This window comes from Pectinophora gossypiella, chromosome 1 (assembly GCF_024362695.1).
Source record: "Pectinophora gossypiella chromosome 1, ilPecGoss1.1, whole genome shotgun sequence".
NCBI classification, from domain to species: Eukaryota; Metazoa; Arthropoda; class Insecta; order Lepidoptera; family Gelechiidae; genus Pectinophora; species Pectinophora gossypiella.
In genome coordinates, this window is record NC_065404.1 from 6,772,122 (window position 1) to 6,796,625 (window position 24,504).

General features: G+C 39.4%; 2 protein-coding genes across 2 annotated transcripts in view; one reads left to right on the forward strand and one right to left on the reverse strand.

Annotated features, from left to right (window-relative positions):
* Positions 1 to 28: 28 nt before the first annotated feature.
* Positions 29 to 1,333, reverse strand: LOC126369553 (protein tilB). The gene has a single exon (XM_050014045.1). The coding sequence runs from the start codon at positions 1,331 to 1,333 to the stop codon at positions 29 to 31; it is 1,305 nt and encodes a 434-aa protein (XP_049870002.1).
* Positions 1,334 to 15,086: 13,753 nt separating this feature from the next.
* The window catches only part of LOC126369543 (T-box transcription factor TBX20-like), a 70,529-nt gene continuing 61,111 nt past the window's right edge, over positions 15,087 to 24,504 (forward strand). Inside the window, exons 1-3 of the mRNA XM_050014033.1 lie at positions 15,087 to 15,558; positions 21,461 to 21,616; positions 23,416 to 23,578. Coding sequence (XP_049869990.1) covers positions 15,399 to 15,558; positions 21,461 to 21,616; positions 23,416 to 23,578 — 479 coding nt within the window. The 5' untranslated portion in view covers positions 15,087 to 15,398. The remainder of the gene's footprint in view (positions 15,559 to 21,460; positions 21,617 to 23,415; positions 23,579 to 24,504) is intronic.

Sequence of the window (24,504 nt, forward strand, 5' to 3'; positions counted from 1 at the left end):
AAAAATATTAACGTAAGTATCAATTAAGCTAGACAAGCGGTGGGACCTCGGGGTTATCGACGAAATCCTTCGATGGCTCCTTCACTTCGAACTTGAATCGTAAATCGGGGTAGTTAGCTGTTACCTTCGATTCAGTCATTTTAGTAAAATCCAGAGGGTTGTCAACAGGACCTATTTCCAAATATTCCCGCTTTGTCTGCCCGGATGCAGCGTGACAATCTTCAGCTCTGTGCTCCAAGTAATGCTGAGCTTTTCGCTCGGTTTTCACTGGTGAACCATGTACCACCTTCTTAACAACAACGTTGGCTATAGGCATCGTCACCAACAGGTGTCCGGTGAGCTGCGATCGTCTCACCGTAGAATGAGAAGTATCCACATCTTTCGGTAGATGAATCTGAAAAATCTTTCCCTTTACCATCACTCTCACATAGTTTGGCTCTACGTCGCAGTCAATAAGACTTGTATCTAAATGCTTATATACTGCTAAATCTAAAATATACTTATCTGGTTCTGAATCAATGAACTTAAAATCTAATCTTGCTTGGTTTATGTTAAAAGGACGACCGTCTGGCGCGAAAAACTTATATTGGCGCTTTTCTTCAGCCTGAGGCTTCTCAGTTTCATAGCTTTGTAGCTTCAGTTGTCGCATTCGTTCTATCTCATGTCGTACTTCAGGAGCATGTTCACATTTCTCGGCCCAGAATTTCTTGTTTCTTTCATCCGCATCCATATCCTTGTACTCATTTTCCCATTTATTACTGATGTCTTTCTCTAAACGGGTTTTCTGCTTTCTTCGTTTTTGAAGATAATTCTCTTGTTCGAATAATATATCAGCTCGTATGTATGGAAGATTCTGTAGGGCTTTAATGCGATCTGAGCGTTCGATATCCTTCCCGTCAAGGTAAGCCAGTTGCGGCAAAGTTCCAATTATGTAATCTCTGTAGTTGTCATAATCCGTGCAAGGATTTCCCGTGAGATATAAATTCTCTAAATTATAATTGTCGACAAGGTTCTCTACGCTGACAATGTCACCGATAAAATTCAGTGTCAGATCTAGTTTCTCCAAAGATTCACATCGTTCTAAGTTTTCGATGACTTCTATATTGTTTAAGGCTAAGTTAAGGTAAGTGAGATGTTTAAGTTTGTTTAGGTTTTCAATTTTACCGATGAGGTTGCTTTGCATGAGGAGTATCTTCAGTTTAGGGCACCAATCCTGGAGGTACTCTATCTTCTCGATGTTCTCCTGGTGAAGTGCGATCTCTTCGACTGGACCCAGCAGGCACTCGTGGTGTTCAGTTTTCTTGCGAACCATCTCCACGGTGATACGTACCATTTTGAATGAACTATTTAGGTCTTATACAGAAATGTGATAACAAAAATCCCTTGCTAAAACACTGTCAGTAACTTATTAAAGTGACAGCGAAACATGACAACCGTTGCTTGGTGACGAACTCTATTGATAAAATACCAAAAATACACATGATGATACTGGCTAAAAATATGCATGTAAGTAGATCTAGAAAAAATAGAAGGAAGTTTTATGAAAATACATTTACAATTTGTGTCTCTTTGGAGAAAAAGTATATACTAAAGTTTTCTAAGGTGGGAATAAAAATACCTGTAGCTGGCTGTACAGCTATTACACTATACATTCGATTTACGGCCGTAGTTCGTTAATTTTTAGGTTGCAAATGTATCCACAGTGTGCTACACGCCGGTTTTTCTGGCATGTGTATGCGTCTTTATTGTGGTAAAACTGTTCAGCTACCTATAATTGAACATTTAATTAACGTATTTATGTAGAGGCAGATATTAATTTGTTCACTAAGGGGGTGGTTGGTTGGGAGAAAGAAGCGACGAGCACGATAGCATCTACAAGATCACGGCGGTTATCTTCCGATCTCGGACGTCGGTAATCCGTCATTTAACATTCCAGCGGTGGCAACGGTCCGTTCAGCTCAACCGTACCAAATTAATATAGCCCCGATGCAGAGGGTATTAAAATATTTTAAACGACGCCATTTATAATATGACGTTCAGATATCACGTCGCAGCAACACAACATATTTTATTCCGAGAAACTGCCAAAAGACAATGAAGATGAAGGATTGCTATCATCAAGGAGTCGTTTTGTTAATATTCGGGTTTGAGTAGTTGAAAAAACGAGGATGAGGAAAAAACAAGAGATGTTGGGATGAAATAAGGCATGACAGAGGGAAGGACGGTGTTATTAGTGGGTAGGGTGCGGCGCCCCGCGGTCTGTGTGTGTTTAGGGCGGCAGCGCGGCGGGGCGCCACTGCAGCGGACGCGGCCGCGCGACGTACCCGCTTATTGAAAGCAGCCAATTTAACATGTTGTTGTTTAAACAAACGTCCAGGTGCCACGGTCTAAGAATTACAAAATCAATTTTGGAACCACCAAACATGAAACTATTCTTCGAGTATTTATAGAGCTTTCACGTCGACGAAGTAGAGCAATAGCGATTTCGTGTTAGTTCGCGTATGGTTCGCTAGATGGAGTTACTATACTTTCAGATGCCCATGATGTAAGCATACCGTTTAAAAACCTTCCTAGGTTATGCATTCGTGTTAGAACAATATTTCGTTTTTAGAATGATAAGTAAATTCCTTCTAGCTTGAAGTGGGATTGTTTTGTAAGACATGTCTAAACTATGCAAATCTTATAATTTATTAAGAAATTAATTATCGGATTCGGTTATCAACACACAATATTTTAAAATATCTATTAGAGTGACACTTAATAAAGTTGTTATTTTTGCAAATCGACTGAGACTCTAAGACTTCTTCGGCTACTGGTTCTAGCCATAGAGGCAGCCAATCAGCTCGCGACATCAATCACTTCAGGACCCCGATACCGACCCCGCCGGCGTGGTCGACGATTTCCCTCATTCAGCGCTTATCGCTATCGACCCACTGGAGTCGATTAATTCTTTCAAATATTTTTCCTCTCAGACGACGCCCTGAGCCGAGGTTCGCGCCCAACTGGGCACCCTCAGGCCTGTTGTCTTAAACGTTGTACCGGGTGAGAGCCTTCAGCGCTCCCCATTTGTCCGGCCAAGTAGTTAATGCCATCTGCGGCAAATCTACAATAAGTCACGTCAAAAAAAATCGGCTACTAGATTAGATATCTACACTGTGATGGTCTAATTGGAAAAACACATTTTTCATCCGTGATTACGATAGTAAAAAACCACCATGATAATATACGGTACAAAAACGTTTCGTTATGTTTCGTTTGGTATCAGTAGTGGCTGCAAGATGTCTTTGATTAGGTACTTGTGGTGTTGCTGACCCCATTAGGGATTACGGGCGTGAGTTTATGTATGTATAGGATTTTTGATTTTATAGCACTCATCCATGCTTAGGAATCTCACAAAGATCTCGAAAATATCAGATTCGGATGGGACTTGAATCCTTATTGTCAAGTGGGGATTTTATCTTTATGTACCATGTGTGGATAGAGACAAGATATGGTATTTGTGTGATAAACATAAATTCACGTATTTTACTTATCTAGGTTTTCTGTTACACCAACTTAGGTACAAAAACAGCTATCACATTTTACCTACTTACCTGTCTGAAAAACTTAAATAAAGTTGTGCAGAAATAACGCTCCAGTGAATCGACACTGGCCGATCAGGGTACACACGCAAATGTCAGGACCAGTCAAAACAACCGTCATCACTCCGACACCAGCTTCTTGAAAAGGAAAATAAAAATACACATTTTTTGTACATTGTCCCTCTGAGTTCTTATCTCGTGCTAAATTGCCGAGCTAATGTGATGTGATTTACGATTTTACATTTTATTTTTTTATGTTAAGTTTGTTCTTTTTAGCTTGTGATCACAAGATAGACATCCTACCTTCCTATACCTATTCTACTTATACATTTATTGACGTTACTTATTGTAGATTTGCCGCAGATGGCATTAACTACTTGGCCGGACAAATGGGGAGCACTGAGCGCTCTCTCTCAGTACAAAATTTAAGACAATAGGCCTCAGAGTGCCCAGTTGGGCGCGAACCTTGGCTCAGGGCGTCGTCTGGGAGGAAGAATATTTGTAAGAATTAATCGACCATAGTGGGTCGATAGCGATAAGCGTTGAATGAGGGAAATCTTTGACCACGCCGCCGGCGGGGTCGATATCGGGGTTCTGAAGTGTTTGGTGTCGCGGGCTGATTGGCCGCCTCTCGTAATCGGTTCGTCGGGATCTCGAGTTGTCTAGTATAGTTTCGGATTCAGAGTGATCATTTCGGTCATTTCTGTTGTAGTTATGGAGATATTCAAAAGATCAACTTATATGCATTGAAAAACTGAGACGTCTATTCAAAAGCTTTGATAGTGTCAATTTATATACGGTAGATAAAGAGTGTTCACAAAACTCAGTGATAGTACGAGTATGACGATTTTTTTGTGTTAAGAATGGCATATCGCTCTAAGGCAGTGGCTCCCAATGTTTTTCTGATTAAGGACCACTTTCATTTATTTTTTATTAGTTTACAATATAAAATGTATCAATCTAAAATATATTTTATTGTAAATCTTCTTCGTCTTCTTTTTATTGTAAATGATAACTAAATTCTTTAGCTGTCGCGAGTACCAGTTGGGAACCACTGCTGTGCCATATCTTGTAGTTTTTATAACTCTAGGTAAGTAAATACGTCAAAGACAATCGGTTCTGTAATGTACCTTACGTACACGGGAGGCGCGGCGATTTAATAGGTTACCTATATTGCTCCAATGACCCGCGGAAACTGCTAATAATTCTAATACCTATCCGTAGGTGCGTTCGTTTACAAATTGTAGTCGCGGTCAGCGGGTTGCTGGGCAGTGGAGCGTGCGCGGCAATCTGGCGGCGGCATCTCCACTCGCAATCAACGATTCGTTCCACCGCGGGAGGGGGGGTTGTTCACCGGGGAAGGGGGGGACCTGCTCCATTCTCACGTAAATAATTACCGGCGAGTCTCAAATTACAAGGCGCCGGCACAGCCTGCCGATACATATTCATCTCATGTTCGCGCCGCGCGTGACAGCTTCCTCAGGGCAGCCTTAGGCCTGCTTCTTACGATCGACGAAGGCTAGCGTCTTCGCTAGTCTTCGTGTGAGTGGGATGGAAAGAAAGCCCTTGCAAATGGATCGTCTTTTCTGTCCCTTGTTCGTACTTGGTGCATGTCCAAATTGCCTTAGGTATATACAACTAGTCAACGCTGTGATCAAGTGACACATTTTAGTTCCGAACAGGTACTGTTTTAAGAGTCAAAGATAAGCCAATGGTGACAAGCCTGCTCCCTAGATTATTGCTTGCGAGCTTCATAAAAACATTCATAAATAAAATTACTTATACAAAATACGTGTAGTTATTTAACTGAAAACATGAAATACTTTAAATACACAATCGACTTCGTAGTGTGGTACCAGCCTTACGGCCATTCTCTGCGAAACATGTCTGCAATACTACAGTCAATTAAAATTAACTCTGCTGAGATAGATCGTGATATTAATGAGCGGACAGACGTGATCCGTCGGTGGCTGAGGCAAAATGTTGTTATGTAGGTATCCTAAGAGACACGTAAAAATGAAATAAGTATTTTTTTTCCCTTGAGCTTCTGTGAAAGCATTTAATACATTTTTCATTTTCACTAGACACATAATTTGAGACCGTTTGTAATTTTTTACATTTTAACTTGCGTAGCTAACCGACTTCTGTATTAAAAATTTCTTAATTGCTTTATTAAACATAAAGCGGCATGTTGTGAGAGATAATAACAAAGATAAGTAAATCGAAATGAGAGCGGCCATAATTAATATCAGAAGGTGGCTCATCAACGTCAATGAATTTCTAATTAGAAATATCGCAACTCGCGCCGGATGCGGTTAAAGCGATAAATTATGCACTCGGAGAGGAGTACTAATTTCGATGCCGACAAATTTTCCACAACCGCGATTTTAATGCGTTTCAAATAATGTCTGTAGGCAACGCTAAATGATAAATCGTCGAAGGAACGCCCCCGAGTCGAGTTTAGTATAAATGACCGGAGGTCCCTCTCGTCCGGCCGGGGTTGGAGGGAGACAGACGCGTCTGTTAAAAAAGGAATGGTTTAGGTGAGAGCGCGATGGTGTTGAGATAATAACAGTGCTGGGGCACGCTCGCCTTTGAGCTGCCGACGCTGCCGAATATCACCATTAGGCATAATTTGAATATTATCGAGATTGCGGAATAGTTTCAATTTGACGCGGGATGGTTCAGCATTGCTCGGTAATCGGTGATTGAATGTGTCGCAAGTACTCGAACTGCTCTGCTAGATTGTTGGGACGAGATGGAATGTGTCGCGAGTCGCGAGTGGCGGCGGAAGGGTCGGCGGGGCGTAACGGGGCGCGTATAAAACAAACAAGTTAATTGTATTTATTCAAATGCGGTGGAGTCGGAGCCGGGACGGCAGCCGGTGCTCATGAATAGGCATGCAGTGGGTTCCCCGCGATGTGCAACGTCACCCGCTCCGGAATTCATCCTCGCTTGTACGACACACTTTATGCAAATATTCTCTGCGACTACACCCTTTCGTGTCACAAATGTAATAGTATGTCCTTTCGTTAACATACTAAAAAGCAAAGTGAAATAAAACATGAGCATGTCTTTTTTCTAAAGACTTCCATGGATCACGTTTGAAGTTTTTCTTTAAACCGTTGAAATCTTTGATTTTCTATATTTTTTCGACGAGTCATTTGAAATCATTTTGCAATGCCATAATACTTCTAGCGATGCTGAATTTATTCGATAGCTTAAGTAAGTAGTTTCGATAAAGAATATCGTTACAGATAATACGATCGCCGGAGTTGTGCGCGAGGCAATTACGCTATGCTATCGCTACCTTACGCCACTAATCCGATCCGCAACAGGCGCGCTCATCCCCTGACAATGGAACAAGCCGAATGTTTATTTGCACAAGATATTTAGCCACTTCCCCGCCGGATTAGTGGACGAGGGGAGCTTCCCAACAGATAAACTCGGCTAATAGGAGGGGCGGCCTCCCCAACGTTAGACGTACAATAATTGTGACTTATGAGGGATTACAAGAAATGATAGTCCGACTGAAGCAACGCAGTTGCAATAGAGAAGATATTTTTTATGCCTACTTATGATTAAGTAGACCCCTAAGCTCTTTAACTAAACTTCTTATTGGTCGAAACAGAAGTCGGTAAACGTTTTTTTAATTCTACCAACCCTAAAGGACACGCTCGGGAGATAAGAAAATAATGCCATTAGCAAATAAAATAGTTGGAGAAGCAAGACATTTTATCTCGAAGTGATCATGTAAATAAGCGATTAGTGTCTACGTCGTTCGCATATGTATAAGCTATTTATTATTCAAAACACATTTCACAACGAACACACGATTTAACAAACAATATTTTTTGCGTCCGGAAATGAAACAGCTTAAAAAGAATTTAAGGCGACGCGTCCATTGTGGGCGCACAACACGACCATAAATAAAGCGGATAGTTTAGCCATTGAAAAGCCTAAACAACATTAGAGTTGAATAGGCAAATTGTCACTTTGTCACCAAGAGAGAGACTCGGGATGACAGTCGGAGGACAGTGCGGGTGACCGCAGGGGGCGCGCCCCGGGAGGTGTCCACTCCTCATTTGCTCACTTTACTTCAGACAGCTTTTTTTAAAACGTTTGTTTTGAATTCACATTGTGAACCTTGTTCTTGGGTAAATTGACAAACAATTCAGGTTGAGTTATTGATGCGTCTATGTTTTAGTACACTGGGACCGTGATTTTAGCATAATATCTGTACAAAGCGCATTTTTATATGTCCCTACAAAAACCTAACAGCGCCGCACTACAATTCCTATTTCCGCGTTGACATCTGCAATCGTCAAACAATTTTTAAAAGGCAGCTGTGTCGACCAGTACGAAATACAGTTTATTATTCCATTATTTAATTTGTCGCTACATTGTGTCGGCCGCCGGATAATGTTTCCGACTTTACGTATTTACAGTTAGCATGCGGAATCCGGACAGAAGTCAAGTTTGACAGTGTCAACATGTCAACGTGACAATGGCCGTCACACGTCACGGGCTGTCAATCGAGGAGCATGAGAAGCGGGTTCCACTCGCGCATGCGCCGTGGGATCAACGGTGATGTACAAAAGAACGTTAAAATATACAAATTCCTCGCGTTGTTCAGCCGGTGACGGATCGCTCCCTAGGCGCTGTTCGTCGGAGAAATGTTAAAGCTTCTCTGATTAATTGTTGGAATCGTCGTTGTCGCAACCGTTTGAAGTGTTAACTCATCGCAATTTTTTTATAACAGAACAATAAATTCTTGGAATTTATTATTATTTTTTGAAAATGAAACTGTACTCGACATTGTCAAACCTTTTTCTCTTGACAAATAAAAGTTAATCCTTCATTCACTGATTAATTTACGATCTGTGTACACAGTTATGACGTATGGACAGTTATTCTCGCCCCATTTGTGATATCTTTTGTATGTGATCACACCCAGTCGGTTATAGTACAATGGCTGTGTAAACGATAGTCGTTGGTATAAATCGGGACGAGTCCGCAAACAAAACGGGACGTTTCACCGACGTCACACAATCACAGATTAATGGTCGCCTTTTGTCATCGCTCGATGGTCTTTACTCGTTTTGTGGCCTCGTTTCACGGTTTATTTAGCTGTTCAAATATCAATAAGCGTATAATTAACGTATTATGAACGAAAACAAAACACGCATTCCAAAGTTATAATAACGAAGCGAAGTTATCTTAGTTTGTAGTCAATAGCATCAAGAGTTCGCGTGAAAGCATATAAAATCTTACGATACGTTCCTATTAGGGTGATAGTTAAAAATTATTAATGATGTCCCATAACGTCAAGTGGAGCCTTATAGAGGCTCGTAAAAGTGAAGTGTGTTGCGGTGTAGGAATCCACATAAAAGCGTATGTCGAGATGAAGGCCGGTGGACTCTGGCGCTGCGTGAGAGTCCCTTTTTTGACTATAAAACGTGCGTTTTTTGTGTCGCGACGTTAACTGTCGCCTTATCAACGTGTCGAGTTGTCGACGCCTCCAGCCGGCCGCAATCAAAACACCATTCGTGTCCGCCATTAAAAATGATATAAAGTTTAATTTACAGCGCGCCATATCTCCGGATTAACGGTTATCGGGAATGTGATGTCCGCGTACGGTGTCAATGTGAAAATTGTTTTCTCGGTTAATATGCAATTAAATTTTATTACCCACGAACATTGTTTGCTCAGTGCCATTAAATGTGTAAGGAACTTCGCCGGATAATTTATTGAATATTAAACTTTTAGTATTCTATCCTAGTTAGTAGTGATAATAGAGAAAGTCAAGTTAGTTTGTTGGCTGTAGCAAAGGTGCAACGTCTGTGTGTATTACTTAGGACTTCACCAAGCATAACGGCAGAAAGCACATTGGTGCGATAATTTCAAGAGGTTTCTATAACGGTACAGATTAGCATTACTTAAGCACATAGATATATTCCTTATTCGGTCATCGAGTCTCGCCCTGGCTGCGCAAGCGGTCGCCGCAGGACGCGCATTGTTTACGAGTGTACACCAATTCCACTACAATGATTTACGAACCGCCTGCACCCATAAAAGCGGGGACAACGCACTAAAAGATACAAAAGGTGCTAAAGAAAAAGTAATATATTTTAAGTTGAACCAAACGGATATAAAAGTTTGGTGAAATATATCAGTTTTAGTGTTAGGCGCGAGTGTTTGTTTATAGGGTCGATTACGCACGCCTCTTCACACGCGGGGTAGTCTGCTCAATGGAGCATTCGTCACGAGACCGCGCCCGCGCAGCCACGAACGTTTCCGTGCCGGATCTCAACACATCCGTTCAGGTACTCGACACAGCTATTTGCAGATTTCCAATAACGAACCGTACCAAATTTTAGTAGGCACTGCATGTATTTTCAGGTTCAAGTCCAGCCATAAGACTGTACAGAATATCACAGATTTATATGCGTAACCTAAATTATATTTATTGGCTTTTATGGATACTGCTGGGGCGATTCTGACCATCAGTGCGGGCTCGTAAAGAATGCCCATAAATCGACGGGAGAGCGGCAACCCGACACCTCGGCGAGGTTGCCGTGTCGCGGAACCGACGTTTGTTTTTTCAGGCGACCTTTCACCGGCGGAGCGCGGACTCGGGTGTCGACGCCCGACTACCGCCTTACACACAAAAAATCAGTTAAACGCATTTGTACGCAATAATCTGTAAGGATTTATTCCAACCGCGACGGCCACCCACGTGGTGCCCGTATTTCTTCCTGAACGAGCTAACTTCATTATTGTGGCGTGAGATACAATAGTTAAGAGCACGATTTATAAGTCCAACACGTTGACTTCTGTTTATAGCTAGCGGCGGGTCGCGGGCGCAGCGGGGGCGGGGATTACGTGCGTCTGCGCACCGATTTATGACTGTGCCTCGATAAAAGCTTAAATACTCTCAAGTGGGGATTATTCGATGTTGGGTCTAGTCTGTCCGAAGCAGAGGTACCTATTGTGCAGTCGCAAACTTCCGTGTGGGCGATAAAACAACGCTCTCCGGTTGCAAGCTTCTACACTACTGAAGACATGAGAGGATAAATAAAGTATTATAATTATGTACATTGATCCAATAATAAAAATGCTGTGTTTATGGATTGAAAAGATATCTACGTGGACCGTATAAATCTTTCAAATCGGTTGGTAGAGCCGCTTCCCTAAATGTAACAACCTTTGAACGAATTTTAAACCACTTTAATCTGCGGCAAGGTATAGATGGCAGAGGCAGGCGTCAAGGGCAGAGGGCGCGAGCTATTTCGGTGCAGGGCGCAGGGAGTAGGGAGCAGAACGGAAAGTAAGTTGAAGCTAATCCGGCGCGCGGGTGGGCGCAACCCGACACCCGACACCGCTTGCGCACGGCTTACATTTGTCATTTATAATGCGCGCGATTTGTTGTCCCTGCCTCCTCACCTCGCGAACCACTACGCTTTTTACCTTTTTATACACACACTTATTCTTTATTCAAATATTCAAAACGCAAGATGTTCGCAATATTTTTTATGACACTTTATGGCTCCAGTTTGTATGAATGAGTACTGATATAACTTTTCTGACGCGTTACGAAGTAAATATTATTGCAGTTAGTGTGAAATAGGCCTATAATATTTTATGTCTCGTGTTTTAGTCATTCATTTTATACTTTCTATATCTCAGAGAAAATCAAATATAAGAATCCGCTTTTCAAAATGCGAATTGAATACTAAGAAATTGTTTAGTCTCAAAATATAAGCCGTCGTTTCAAATTGATTGTCGATGAATGCTTCTCGGCTCGGTTGAACACTTCATTTCACGGTTAGAGTGTGACCTGTGTTGCTGATTTGATTGCATTGACTTTTTAGGCGAAAAGTCGTAACTTGGTCGCAATATGGCTAGCGTCTTGTGTGGCCCTGTCACCATGTGTGTGTTCCGTGGCTGACAAATATTTGGCTGGTATTTCAAAGGCTCATTGACGTTTCGACGTTTGATTTTTGTATTTAAAAATCGGGCGCCTCAAACCGCTTTTGCATTGTTTTTTGCGCAACAATACCTCGTCTTTGTACCTCCATTCATACACAATTTCCTAATACTTTTATGAGCGTGTCAATAGTGTTGATTTTCAAAATGAATTATGAGTTCCGGCGTGTTAGTTGCACAATGTTGTGACCGGTTTTATGGGATTTTGGGTTCTTAAGATGTTTTATCTATAGTGACTGTTGAGAACTCTTGGGAAAGTCAAAAAAGGTACTTAATACGGAAGAATAACCAATATTACTGCACTCTGTATCTGTACTTTCAAACGAGCGTTCAATTTAATTAAGAACATCGCAAAATTTAATGAGGATCACTTGTTTTTAACGCTGAATCATCTAAACTATTGCCCTACAAGAGTGAAGGAATATTAGCTACATCAATAGCGCTCAATGACCTACAAAAAATAAAGAAAGCAAAAAAGGTAGCTAATGTAGGTAAAAGACTGTAGGGGTTGCCAAACTCAATGTCTGCACTCCTCTCGTGGTACTGCCATAAAGACGAACTGCAGACGCCATTTGGCCAAATTGAAAAACATCGGAGTGCCTCATAATGCCTCTTAATGCTTCACCCAGAGTTATGGCTCCTTAAGAGCGTAGTATTTTTCATATTTTTCGCAAATAATGCGCACATTCGACGAGAGCAGTCTATGTGACGGAGTTTTTATGCTCGTGCGGACGGTTTGCGTTCCTGGACTGGAGCTAGGGGAATGACGTCGGAATCGAAGTCTTCATCCAATATTTTTTGTCTGAAATAAAAATAATTAAATATGGTATTCATTTCTGTTTTAAGGGCAATAAAAGTCTTAAAAGTTTCTTTGTAGACTCTACAAAAATGAAATGCTACTGCAAATGGAATAATTGCAAATAAGTAGTGTTAAAACTGTTTATTTAACGCATTATAATGGTGATGTTACATTAAAATACGACTAAATTATAAAGTGCGATTTTATCACTGAATTACTAAGATACACATCCAATGTGTAATTGTGTGCAATCTTGACTCTACATCATAATAGAACATTATTAAATGAGTAGATAGGTACGCTCTAAAACTTTTTATTTACATCTATCTGCAGCGTTTATGCAGCTAGAACGATATTTCAGAAAGTTGTGGGTTGGGTTCCTCATCATCCTTTACTGTTATCCCGTTTTCACTGGGTCCGCTTACCTATCCTGAAGATTTGACAGGTTAAATTTTTTTCAGAAGCGACTGCCTGTCTGACCTTCCAATCCGCTGAGGAAAACCAGTACAATACCTACAGATTAGATCACATGTTTCCGAAATGCGTTTTTCGGGAATGTGGGTGAACGATGTTTCCCTTTATCGCTGAGCTCGTGATAAACATTTATGATCCAAGCATGAATTCGAAAATCATTGCCCGTGTTGGGATTTGAACTTGCGACCTCACAGTAAGAGTCAAGAGTCCTTCCAACTGGACTACTATAGTTTATTCTGGGTTAGATTCCTAATCGGAATAATTTGGGAAACAAAATTGTGTTGATTGGATATTGCCGCGATGCAAAGTTAGTGGTAGAGTTGGTTTCTCACCATATATTCGCGTCCATAAACTCTGTTGGTGGGCAGAGTCATATGTCATTATGAACCTGTAACCGTATTCAGATATTCTCAGCAATACGCGAGGGTGGCCTGGTTCCCTGCCTGGTCCATATCCGCATACAGAAAGTGTTTCTCAGTTGGTCGTAATGCGCGCCACGAGAAAGGTAATATTTCACAGTTTATACCTAGTACACTTGTGACGCCTAAATAGTCACTTTGTGTGCCTGTCTTATTTCGCTTAAAGGAATGAATTATTAAGAAGAGCTTTAAGCGCCGGGAATCTGCGGCTATGATGTTGAACGTCGATATTTTCAATCTGTTAAGAGTACTTGTCTGTTCAGAAAAATAAAGGGTAAGTAGGTACCTACTAGTATGAGAGTAGTATTTTTGAGAACTGTCGCTTTTCGTCGAAATGTGACTTTTCTGTAGATGATCTAGGGGATTCAACAGGCCACACCGAAGCAATTCATCTAAAAAAGCAATATTGCAATTTGACATTTGGGCATATAAAACTAAGTGAGCAATGCACACAAAATGTCAAACAGCAATAGGTATTGCTCTTTAGATGAATAGGTTCGACGTAGCGTTTTAAACCCTGGAATATTAATTTTTAGTACTTTGTAAAAATACTTATTAAGTTGGTGTCTCTCACAAAATTCTATAGGTAACAGCGGAACTGAAGATATACTATTTTACGTAAGAATTTACGGCAAGAATGAATAGGTATTTAAAGGGTTAATTACAAATAAATCAATGAACATGACGGAAAAATAGAGCTTTTTTATTATTGTAAGTAGGTAGGTTAAGACCTATTTATATATTTTTTTACAGAGTTTAATATAGCTCTACAATCAGGGCCTTGGTTCGCGTGTCATGTGACGTAAACGACTAATTATTGATTTATTCACTATTAACCCGCATCGGAATAGCTAAGGTAAAGTCACAAAAAATCTCAATATAATGAATTAAGTAAGTACATTATTTTATATACTTTTAATTCAAATTCTAAAATATCTTTATTCAGTAGGTAACATAGTTACACTTTGAATAGTAAATTTTTACATAATGAACGTCTCATCCGCATAAAACTACTGCAGCTTCTCACGACCTGTATAGCCGGGGAAAAGAAGCCGCAAGAAAAACCTCGGCACAGGGCCCTAGACGTTCTTTAAAAAAAAAACATAAAATATTGTTATACAATTATTGAGTAATTTAGCTGCTATAATAGGTCGTCAACAATTATTTTAATTGGTATTTTCAGTACTAATTGTCAAAATAAGGTATCTAATTAATTTTTCAAAGTAATTGAATACTAAAATGGGTACACCTACTTTTACTTAATTTGCCGCTATCCCAGTGAAATTATTGTTCATGTAGTTGGTGTACATCGTGTTGTCTCGTTCTAACATTATATTTATAATACCAGTCAATTGCTGCCGTCCTGCTCTAATCTAGTGATCTGTTTTATGGGCGGCGCATTCGGGGATTGCGCACGCGCTTACGTTTTGGTTGACACCATCTTGTTGGCGACTGAAAGAGTTGATATTTCATGAAAATGTTATGAAATAGTGCTTGCTTATTAATAATATTGAAATTATATTTAAAGATACGGATTTTAAATAAGGTTATTTTTTCTGTTTATGACAAAGTCTTTTTGATTACCTATCTAGGGTAAAGTATCTCGTTGTTTTAAAAGTGAATCGGTATGAAATTCAAATGAAAGTAGTTGTTTTTATTGTTATGATATGAAAAGCATGATGAGTAGCGATGAGGGGGGAGTAGTGTATGGGCCCGGGTGCGGGCGCGGGTGGCGGGGCGCGGGATGCGGCGACAGCGGGGCGCGCGGCGAGTGGCCGCGTGGGGAGGCTCCGCCCCGGGGCGCCCCGCCCGCCGCGCCCCGCGCTGCCGGCCTCAGTCCGCGCCCGGCCGTCGCACATGCATTCGCCTGTGTGCATACCGCATCATTATTTCACTATTGACACGCGTTAACCGACAATTTTAGAATCCGTCACCGACATCGAAGTGTTTTTTTTCCTTGACAAGTGCCAATTTATGTTTTTATTTTTTTTCTAATTTCCATAAAAAAATGTTGTCGACGTGAACGTTTCTGGCGTTTTTCTTTTTGAATGGGACAAGATGGACAAGCCGAGATGTGTCGAGTGCGCGCGGTGAGATGGGCAGCGGGAATCCGGGGAGACTGAACTGAAGTGTTTGATGGATGTGGAAAGCGCGGAGTGCTGGAGAGCGGGCGTGGGAGACAGGATGGTGGCCGAGGAGGGCAAAACGCGCGCTACGGACTTCTCCATCGCGGCCATCATGGCGCGGAGTGCCGCCGAGCCGCGGAGCCCCGTCGCGCGCTCGCCGCCTCGTACCGGTACCTATATAGGCCTAATTATTACCACCCTTTATTACCACTGTTACTCCTTTTTAGAGACCCTTTATTTGCTAAATAACCCTTCTTCTTTGTATTCATGTATCCGTGGTTATTATTTTCTTCGATATTGCTGTTAATAACATCTTTTACGCAAGCTTTCGGATTCATAGGGACATTTGAATGTCAAATTTAGAGTTCCTAAATGCATGTTTAGGTTATCATTACGAGAGTGATTGTAATAGACGAAGTATTCAAATGTCAAATGTAGAGTTCCATTAAATACCTATATGCAATTTAAGGAACTCTACATTTAGCGTTTGAATCTTTGTATTTAAGAACTCTACATTTGACATTTGAATACTTCGCCTATTGCAAACACTTTTCTAATAATTTTCACCCTTTATTATCATTGCTATATTTTTAAACTGTTAACTAAACCCTACTTTGATCTATTAATATGACGATTAACGATAGTTGTTGTTGTTGTATGTTTGTCCGTGTTGCTGTTTTAACTCTACATTCAATATTTGAATCCTTCGACTATTTCAACTACATTTCATACAACCTTTTAGATTCAACCATTTAGGTAGAGATGCCAGTGTGTCTTTTTGTTACTTCTTTTTCATCCTCTGTTTGTTAAATGTATTTTATTTAACGGAAGGTACCTATTTGCTAAAATAACAATACTTTGATTATTCTAAAAAATGCAATAATTGCGTACATAGTGCTCCTACCGCAACGAAATAGGTGTGTGAACTTGTGCATGTTTTCATAATCATTTGTATGACACTCACTTCGGTCATTATCACTAGGTATTTAGGTACCTACTTCCGGTTGGAGATTCGGTTTTTATTAAATTAGTGCTCGGTCTGTTTTTAACCGACTTCAAAAAAGAAAGAAGGCGGTTATCAATTTGACCCGTATGTATGAATTATTGTTGGGATTGCACAATATTCGTAGGTATATGTTAGTCAATATTATATGCGACTTCAGAATTTAGATTCTAACATTGTATCCAACCAATTTTATTTCTTCCTTTTTATTAGACAGAATTTGAAGGCGGTTTATTTTTTTTTAATAAGGTACTTACTTGTTATAACTGTACCTACCTACCGTAGTACCTACCCAGGGATATAAATATCTATACGGATTGATTAAGGGGAAGCCTGTGCCCAGCGATGGGACGATTACGGGCTAGGTACCTATTTACCCGACTACGGGAAGCAAAGCAAATAGGTAGGAAGGTTATTATGTATAGGAGGGTGTTAATTCTTATTGGTTTTTTTTCTATTTTGTGTAGATACCTTGTGTTCTTTGTGCTCAATAAAGTACCTTCCTATATGTACCTTATCTTATGTTATGTACTTATGTAGGTATGTTACATAATTTATGGTATAGCCGTCGTAATATAGCCGAGATAAAAACAATTTTATGTTTAAATTAAGAGTGTCATGTTTTTGAAAATGGAAGAATTTGATACTATTTCGGTATCTTGAACAAACAAAGCTACGTTCCTTAAATACAATAATAGGTAGATGACCCTGTAAAGATTTTCCTTCGTTTTACCTTCTAATTTCTTGGATAACAGACATATGCATCTTATTTGTTTATGGTGTAAATAAATTTTAATTCGTAAAAAAAAAAAAAAAAAAAATTAAGACACATAATAACGGGTTCTTACCGCGTTTAAAGCATCATCATCATCTTATATACATCTACACCATCATATTCATATGCATCTTTCATCTTTGATTTTTGATATAAATGATGACCCTTTTTATTACACCCAGGTACGATTACACCTTCCACCCATTATTATTCTGTTCAAAATAAAGAGAAGCTATATATACACCTATATACATATATTGCTTCTCTTTATTTTACATAATAAAACAACATAATTATTTACATAATGTGGTCCAAATATCAAGAAAAATATAAATGACAATATAGGTAGCAACATAATTCTTTACATAATGTGGTCCAAATATCAAGAAAAATATAAATGACAATATAGGTAGCAACATAATTCTTTACATAATGTAGTCCAAATATCAAGAAAAATATAAATGCTTCTGCCATTACATTGTATTTTTTAATAATGATTTACTTACTCGAGTAATGAGAAAATAGGAAAATAATTATCACGTTGAATCTTGACAGCGTATCTATATTATTTTTGGGGAACGTAGACTCACAAGTCCCTCATTTTAGTATTACCTACCTAATAACGGCCTGCGTGGTCCAGTGGTTGAGTGTTGGGCTCACGATCCGGAGGTCCTGGGTTCGAATCCCGGTGGGGATATATCGCAAAAATCACTTTGTGATCCCCAGTTTGGTTAGGACATTACAGGCTGATCACCTGTTTGTCCAAAAAGTAAGATGATCCGTGCTTTGGAAGGCACGTTAAGCCGTTGGTCCCGGTTACTACTTACCTACCGATGTAAGTAAGTAGTCGTTACATGACCCGTGTCAAGGGCCTTTGGCGGCTCATCAATAACCGTGACACCAGGGTTGATGAGGTTGGTAATTCACCTCGCAAACCATACGATAGAAGAATACCTACCTAATAGCTATAAGTAGGTAGTAGGTATTAGCATTTGTATTCCAAGGTTGACAGAATCTTACTAGGTAGGTACTATACCCATTTCTATTTAAATTCATATTTTAAATAGCATGTTCTATGTAGCAGTGTTATGACAATGAACATATTTAAACTACGAGTTGTGCAGTCGTAATTATGGTCGTAAAACAAACATTTCTTGGAACAATAAAAGTGTAGGGAAAGGGTTCGTAAGTTTGAGTTTCCAACTAATTGGGAGTGCGCGGGCGCAGGCTTCGTGTTGCGAGTCGCGGGTCAGTTCGTTATTTCGGATTAATTGCGTGGAACCGAATACATTCGACACCACTCTGCCTTGTGAGACACGCACTTTATATATTATAATAAATATAACTCCTTGTAATTTTAGGACCGTCAAGTTGAAATTACATATTATTATAATACGCGACCACATAGGGTACTTCCCATTGACTTGAAAATCTTAAATTTGTTGTTCCATCACTAGAAAAAAAATATGTTTTTGCGATTTGAAACTTATTGCAGTTGGAGGATAGAAGCAATACCTACTTTATCAACGGCAGTAAGTTACGGAACCCTTGAAGCGCGAGTCGCACTTAACCGGATTTTTTTTAATTAAATTCAAAAAAGGAACGAATAAAAATCATAAAATTATTTGTACTACAAAATAAAAAGATATAAAGGTCTGTGTGTTTATATGTTTTTGTAGACATTTTCATAGAAGGATAGATAGAAAAGAAATCAATTATAAGATGTTATATAATTAATAATTATGTATTAAATTACTCTGCGCTCTATTTTTTTTGAAAATATCGTAGTAATTAATAAGAATTTAGAAATTAATTAACAATAAATAACGTTTTTTGACACAACTTACAAATACATTATTGTAACCGTATCTTCAATCAATTTTCTCTTACAATAAGTGTTTTTATTACCTAGGTAAGAAGGTACCTTCCTGTCTTGCGGTTGGAAGCACTATGACCAGCATTATTATTGAAATGTTAATACAAAATTCACCCAAATATCATCATCATCTAGCGTTATCCCGTTTTCACAGGGTCCGCTTATCTAACCTGAAGATTTGACAGGTCCGGTTTTTCACAGAAGCGACTGTCAGCCAAAAAAAAAACACCCAAATATTCACCCTTCTATATAACACGGTGGTCGAACAGAAAGCTCGGTGAAGTGTGGGTATTCAGTTCATCTTCATACATACATAACATAAACATAAACAGCCTATATACGTCCCACTGCTGAGCACAGGCCTGGAGCATACTCCACCACGCTGCTCCACTGCGGGTTGGTAAAGGTGTTTTAATAGCCGGGATCTAAAATCGTTGCTTAACGTGCCCTCGCACGGAATCATCTTACGTTTTCAGACAATAAGGTGATTCAAGCCTGAAAAGTCCTTACCAAACAAAGGACAGTCTCACAAAGTGATTTCGACAATGTCCCTATCGGGAATCTTCTTGTCTTATCTTGCTATTGATGTAAGCACCTTGAGCAGACCAACCCAATTGGGAATATAGTCATAAACTTATGTTATATATTTGTCTTATGTCACCTGATCAAACGCCATAACAAAGTGAGCTCACTTTTCCAGACCACACGCATTTTATACTAATAGTTTTGTAACCAAATAAAAGCTATCCTAAGACTCAACTCTCAATATTTATGATAGTAAGCATAAACGTATAAATTTTCATTAAAATATCTCTACATATACCAAAGAACGCTCTAAACAACCGTAACTGTCGATGCGGAGATCTATCAAACTCGAAATAGCGTACATAAACCATTTATTATGTTCATAATAAATGTGTCGCCCGAGTCGACTCACACTTCGTAGTCGGACTCCAGTTTTATGTCACTGAGCATTTATACCGCAGTCAAGTCTCAATCCGTGCGATGTTTGGACTTTCTTATATTTTACTTAAGCATTTCAAATATATATTAGGTATACGTACAATTGCCAACAATCAGATAAGTAATTACTTACCTAAATCAGCGAAGATGCAAAGATTGCCTTGCTTTGAATTGTTGTTGATCCATTCAATGGATGATGAAAGGATGATATTCTGTTTTTAACTGCCGCTAGATACTACTTTAATTGCCCTTGCGCCCATTAAACAGAATATTAATATACTACGGTGCTAACCCAAATCAAACTTGTGGAAAAACACTTTATTTTATTTTCAAATATATTTCTTAATAACTGTCAATTATGAGATTATTAGTTACAAATAGCAAAAATCTTTTATTTCTTATTAAAAAAATACTTAATTTCTGTTTTACGATTGGATGATTTCTATTATTTTTTTCGTAACAAGCATAAATCAATTTTAGCAATTTTTTAAACAATTTCAAACAGTTGTGGCTTTTGTCTCTCTTCATGTTGTCATATTGTGTTTCTGCGTTACATTGTGAACAACAATTTTTTAAATAAATAAATAAATCATTTTCGTCAACATATTGATACTTTGTTGGCTAATTATGTAAGCATGGTATGTCTATGAAGGACGTTGTACTGTTGACGTGCTGGCGGAGTTCAAGGGATTAAAATGTCCATATCGAAGCAATTCTAAGAAAGCAATATTGCAATTTGACATTCGCGCATGTAAAATAAGTGCGCAATGCAAACAAATGTCAAATAGCAATATTGCTTTTTTAGATGAATTCGCCTTTTTAACCCCCCCTGATCACTATATAGCACTGCTTTATTGCGCAATAGTTATCTTAAAACCTCACATATGAGGTTATACGATTGGGGTGTGCAGGGCTACAAATAATGACAAGATACGACACGATACGAAGTCCCAATAGGTATTTATTTATTTTATTTTTACAGTATTACATTCAGCCATTAGGTACAGTAAAAACCAATTTGACTGAAACAAACACATGTTGACAACATACACATATATCGGTATGGATATGATGAAACGTAAGGTGCCAGGTGATCAGCCTATCGTCCTTAAAATTGTCCATTAATCTATTATACTGCCATAATGGAGCCACACACATATAGTTTGTAATTGAACAACAACTATATAAATAAAAAGAAACAATGTTTACCATAAAAGTGTTTAACTTTTTACCACCGCTACCAGCACGCGGCGACGGGAGACAACTCGATGCGACATTGGATCGTACGACACATTTCCTCTGTCAGTATTAACAACATGTCTGGTAAGATAAGCACCAGACCTGCCCTGACTCCAGGGTTGATGCGGTCCTAATCCAGCGGGCATTTATATGGCATTAATTAATATGAACACGCGTCCAAACTTCAACCGAACTTATTGTTTTCTTTCTTACCAGGATCGGTGTCAAGACAGAGTTCTCCAGCTTCCATCAGTTCAGCGGCATCCAGCTGTCGCTCCCCGCTGCCTGACGAGGACGTGGAGGTGGACGTGGAGCAGTGCTCCGACGGGGAGCGCGACGACCACACAGCGCCCTCGCCCGCGCCTTCATCCGGTATGTACATAACGTCGCATTAAGGAGAACGCGTAGATGCGCCGCAAGAGCCTTACGTCCTAAAGTCATTGGATTTTATAAATCTTTGTATGAATCGTATGCAACGTCGCTAACCTATCAACACGACCCGCATTTTGCCACAAAAATATATTTCCCACCGGGGTAAGCAGAGACTATAGAATTCCTCCACATTCATCAATCGCTTCATACACGCACGCCGGTACGCGGTTGTTACTCTCTATACCTTACGCTAAAATACGTGTAGGTACCCACTATTATTGGTTGGTGTTATTGGTATTTAGACAAGCTGCATACATGTATTCATTGTACTTAACGCGATAAGTTAATAAAAAGTAAATTGAAGTAGCGATTACGGTAACCGTTATTAGCATAGTAAATGAGGTTTCTCATACATTTGGTTCTCACCGTGGAACATATCCATAGTGTGGAAAACGATGATATCTAAGCAAGCAATAAACAGTGACAGTAACTAATCCGGTTCGATTGCGTTCGCATTGTTTTCTTCTTACGTGATAATTATTACACTTTCATTTGTCTTATTAGTTTTCATTTATGGTAACTTTGATCGTGATTTAGCTATGCCGTCTATGTCGAATATTTGAATAATTCAAATGTTGACTGAAGATGATTTGAATGTGTAATTTATACGGTACATAAAAACATATTTTTATATGTTTATACAGCATAACATAACATAAACTGCCTATATACGTCCCACTGCTGGGCACAGGCCTCCCCTCAATCAACCGGAGGGGGTATGGAGCATACTCCACCACGCTGCTCCAATGCGGGTTGGTGGAGGTGTTTTTACGGCTAATAGCCGGGACCAACGGCTTAACGTGCCCTCCGAAGCACGGAATCATCTTACTTTTTCGGACAATCAGGTGATTCAAGCCTGAAAAGTCCTTACCAAACAAAGGACAGTCTCACAAAGTGATTTCGACAATGTCCCCATCGGGAATCGAACCCGGACCTCCAGATCGTGAGCCTAACGCTCTAACCACTAGACCACGGAGGCTGTTAGACCACGGAGGCTGTTATGTTTATACAGAAAAATAGTAATCTCGTTGATGTCTTTTATATGGAAGATTTTTTTCTTATCGAAGTGTCTACGCTCTTAGATTTGTGTTAACTTTATAAAACAAAAAACGAAGGATGAGTTCAGAAAATCAACGAAAAATATACTCTTATTTATTTATTTATTTAATTAGTACTGCCACATGGCTTACATTTATGCAATAATACTAATTAACACTTATTATATATATAAATATGATGTAAATCACAGTTACGGCTTACATAACTTACATAATAATTATAATTGTCTTAATTTCTAACAAAAGAAAAACAAAAAAGAAAAAAAATAGCATGGAATTATTATATGGACCACCCATACAACAGCCATATCCCTGACATAGACTTAAATATAAGTATGTAGTATGTTTCAGCGTAACTGGTTTAATTAATAAGGACATTTCATTTCATTTCAACTATACTTCATCCACAGATCTAGGTGAGCGAGACACGCCTACGCTGGCTAAATAAAATTTAGTAATATAGACCAAGTTTACTGTCAAAATAACCTGATCATCTGTCTTACCAAAATAAAGCACCTAATTGGTACTTATCTACAACAACCTTACCCCGTCCACAGAGCCAGGCGATCGCGACCAAATACAAAATAGACTACATTCCCACAATATACTCTGAGATTACTATTAAAATAACCAAAAAAGAAATTATATACCAAAAGTACAGCAACCCTACCCCGTCTACAGAGCTAGGCGAGCGCGACACTCCCTCGCCGGCGCGGCCGCTAGTGCCGGCCACCTCCTGCAACTGCGAGGAACTGCTCTCCGTAGACTGCCAGCTCGAGACCAAGGAGCTGTGGGACAAGTTCCACGACCTCGGCACCGAGATGATCATCACCAAGACTGGCAGGTAAGCTAAGGAAAATAATATATACTTACTTAAGTTGTTTACAAAAAGTACCCGAGTTAAAATGTGCCCAATGTACTTATTGAGTAATATTGACACATTGTTTTGTACCTAGTACTTACTTATTTAGTAGATACTTTGGTTTAGTTCACAGTGTAATATAATAAGATATAACGATTCTTTAGTGGTAATCTTTTAAAGGCTTTGAAATAAGTAAAAACAGTTAAAGACGTACAATTAGAAAAGTCTGAAATTCCTTGTACATTACCTGATATTAAAGAAAGAGTTTCATTAACTTCGTGTTGAAACCGTCTAATGAATTGCTTACAATAGCTCATCAAAGTAATGAAATCTTTCACTTCGCGAGGATCGGAGTCAGAAACAAATTAATTCACTCGGCAATCACCCCCGAATAAAGGGTAGAGCAACATGGATTCATCAGGCAAAGTGGCCAATTCCGGAATAATTACTCCGCGAACCCGGCCGTCCTTCAACCCTTTAACGAGATAAATTAAAAGTACATTTTTTCCTAACCGGGGAGTAATGCGGAGCTATAAATTCGCAAAGCCCCAAAGACAACAAACAGCGCTTTGTCGGGAGGGGAAGATGTTTTTATAGTCACGCACGCCGAGAGGTTTATCTAAATAATTGCGTAGTCGGTGGCGGTGAGCGGAAAATTGGCATTGTGCACGGTCCGCGCGGCGCGGGCGCGGGCCCTCGCGGACATAGATGAGCTCGCTGCAGACACGACTTATTGAGATCACATTTAGAAATACTGCTATGTGTCACTTTCTTTATTATTATTCAAGTCCGGTGATCTAAATGTTACAATCAGTAATGGATAAGGCTTAGCTACTTGAATTAAATTGAACACTTCAAAAAATGTCTAATTAACACGACTGACATAGTTACGTAAGTAAATACGTAAT

What these genes read in the sequence shown, in the direction of transcription:
- LOC126369553 (XM_050014045.1), bottom strand. Translation starts at nt 1,333, where the DNA reads ATGGTACGTATCACCGTGGAGATGGTTCGCAAGAAAACTGAACACCAC.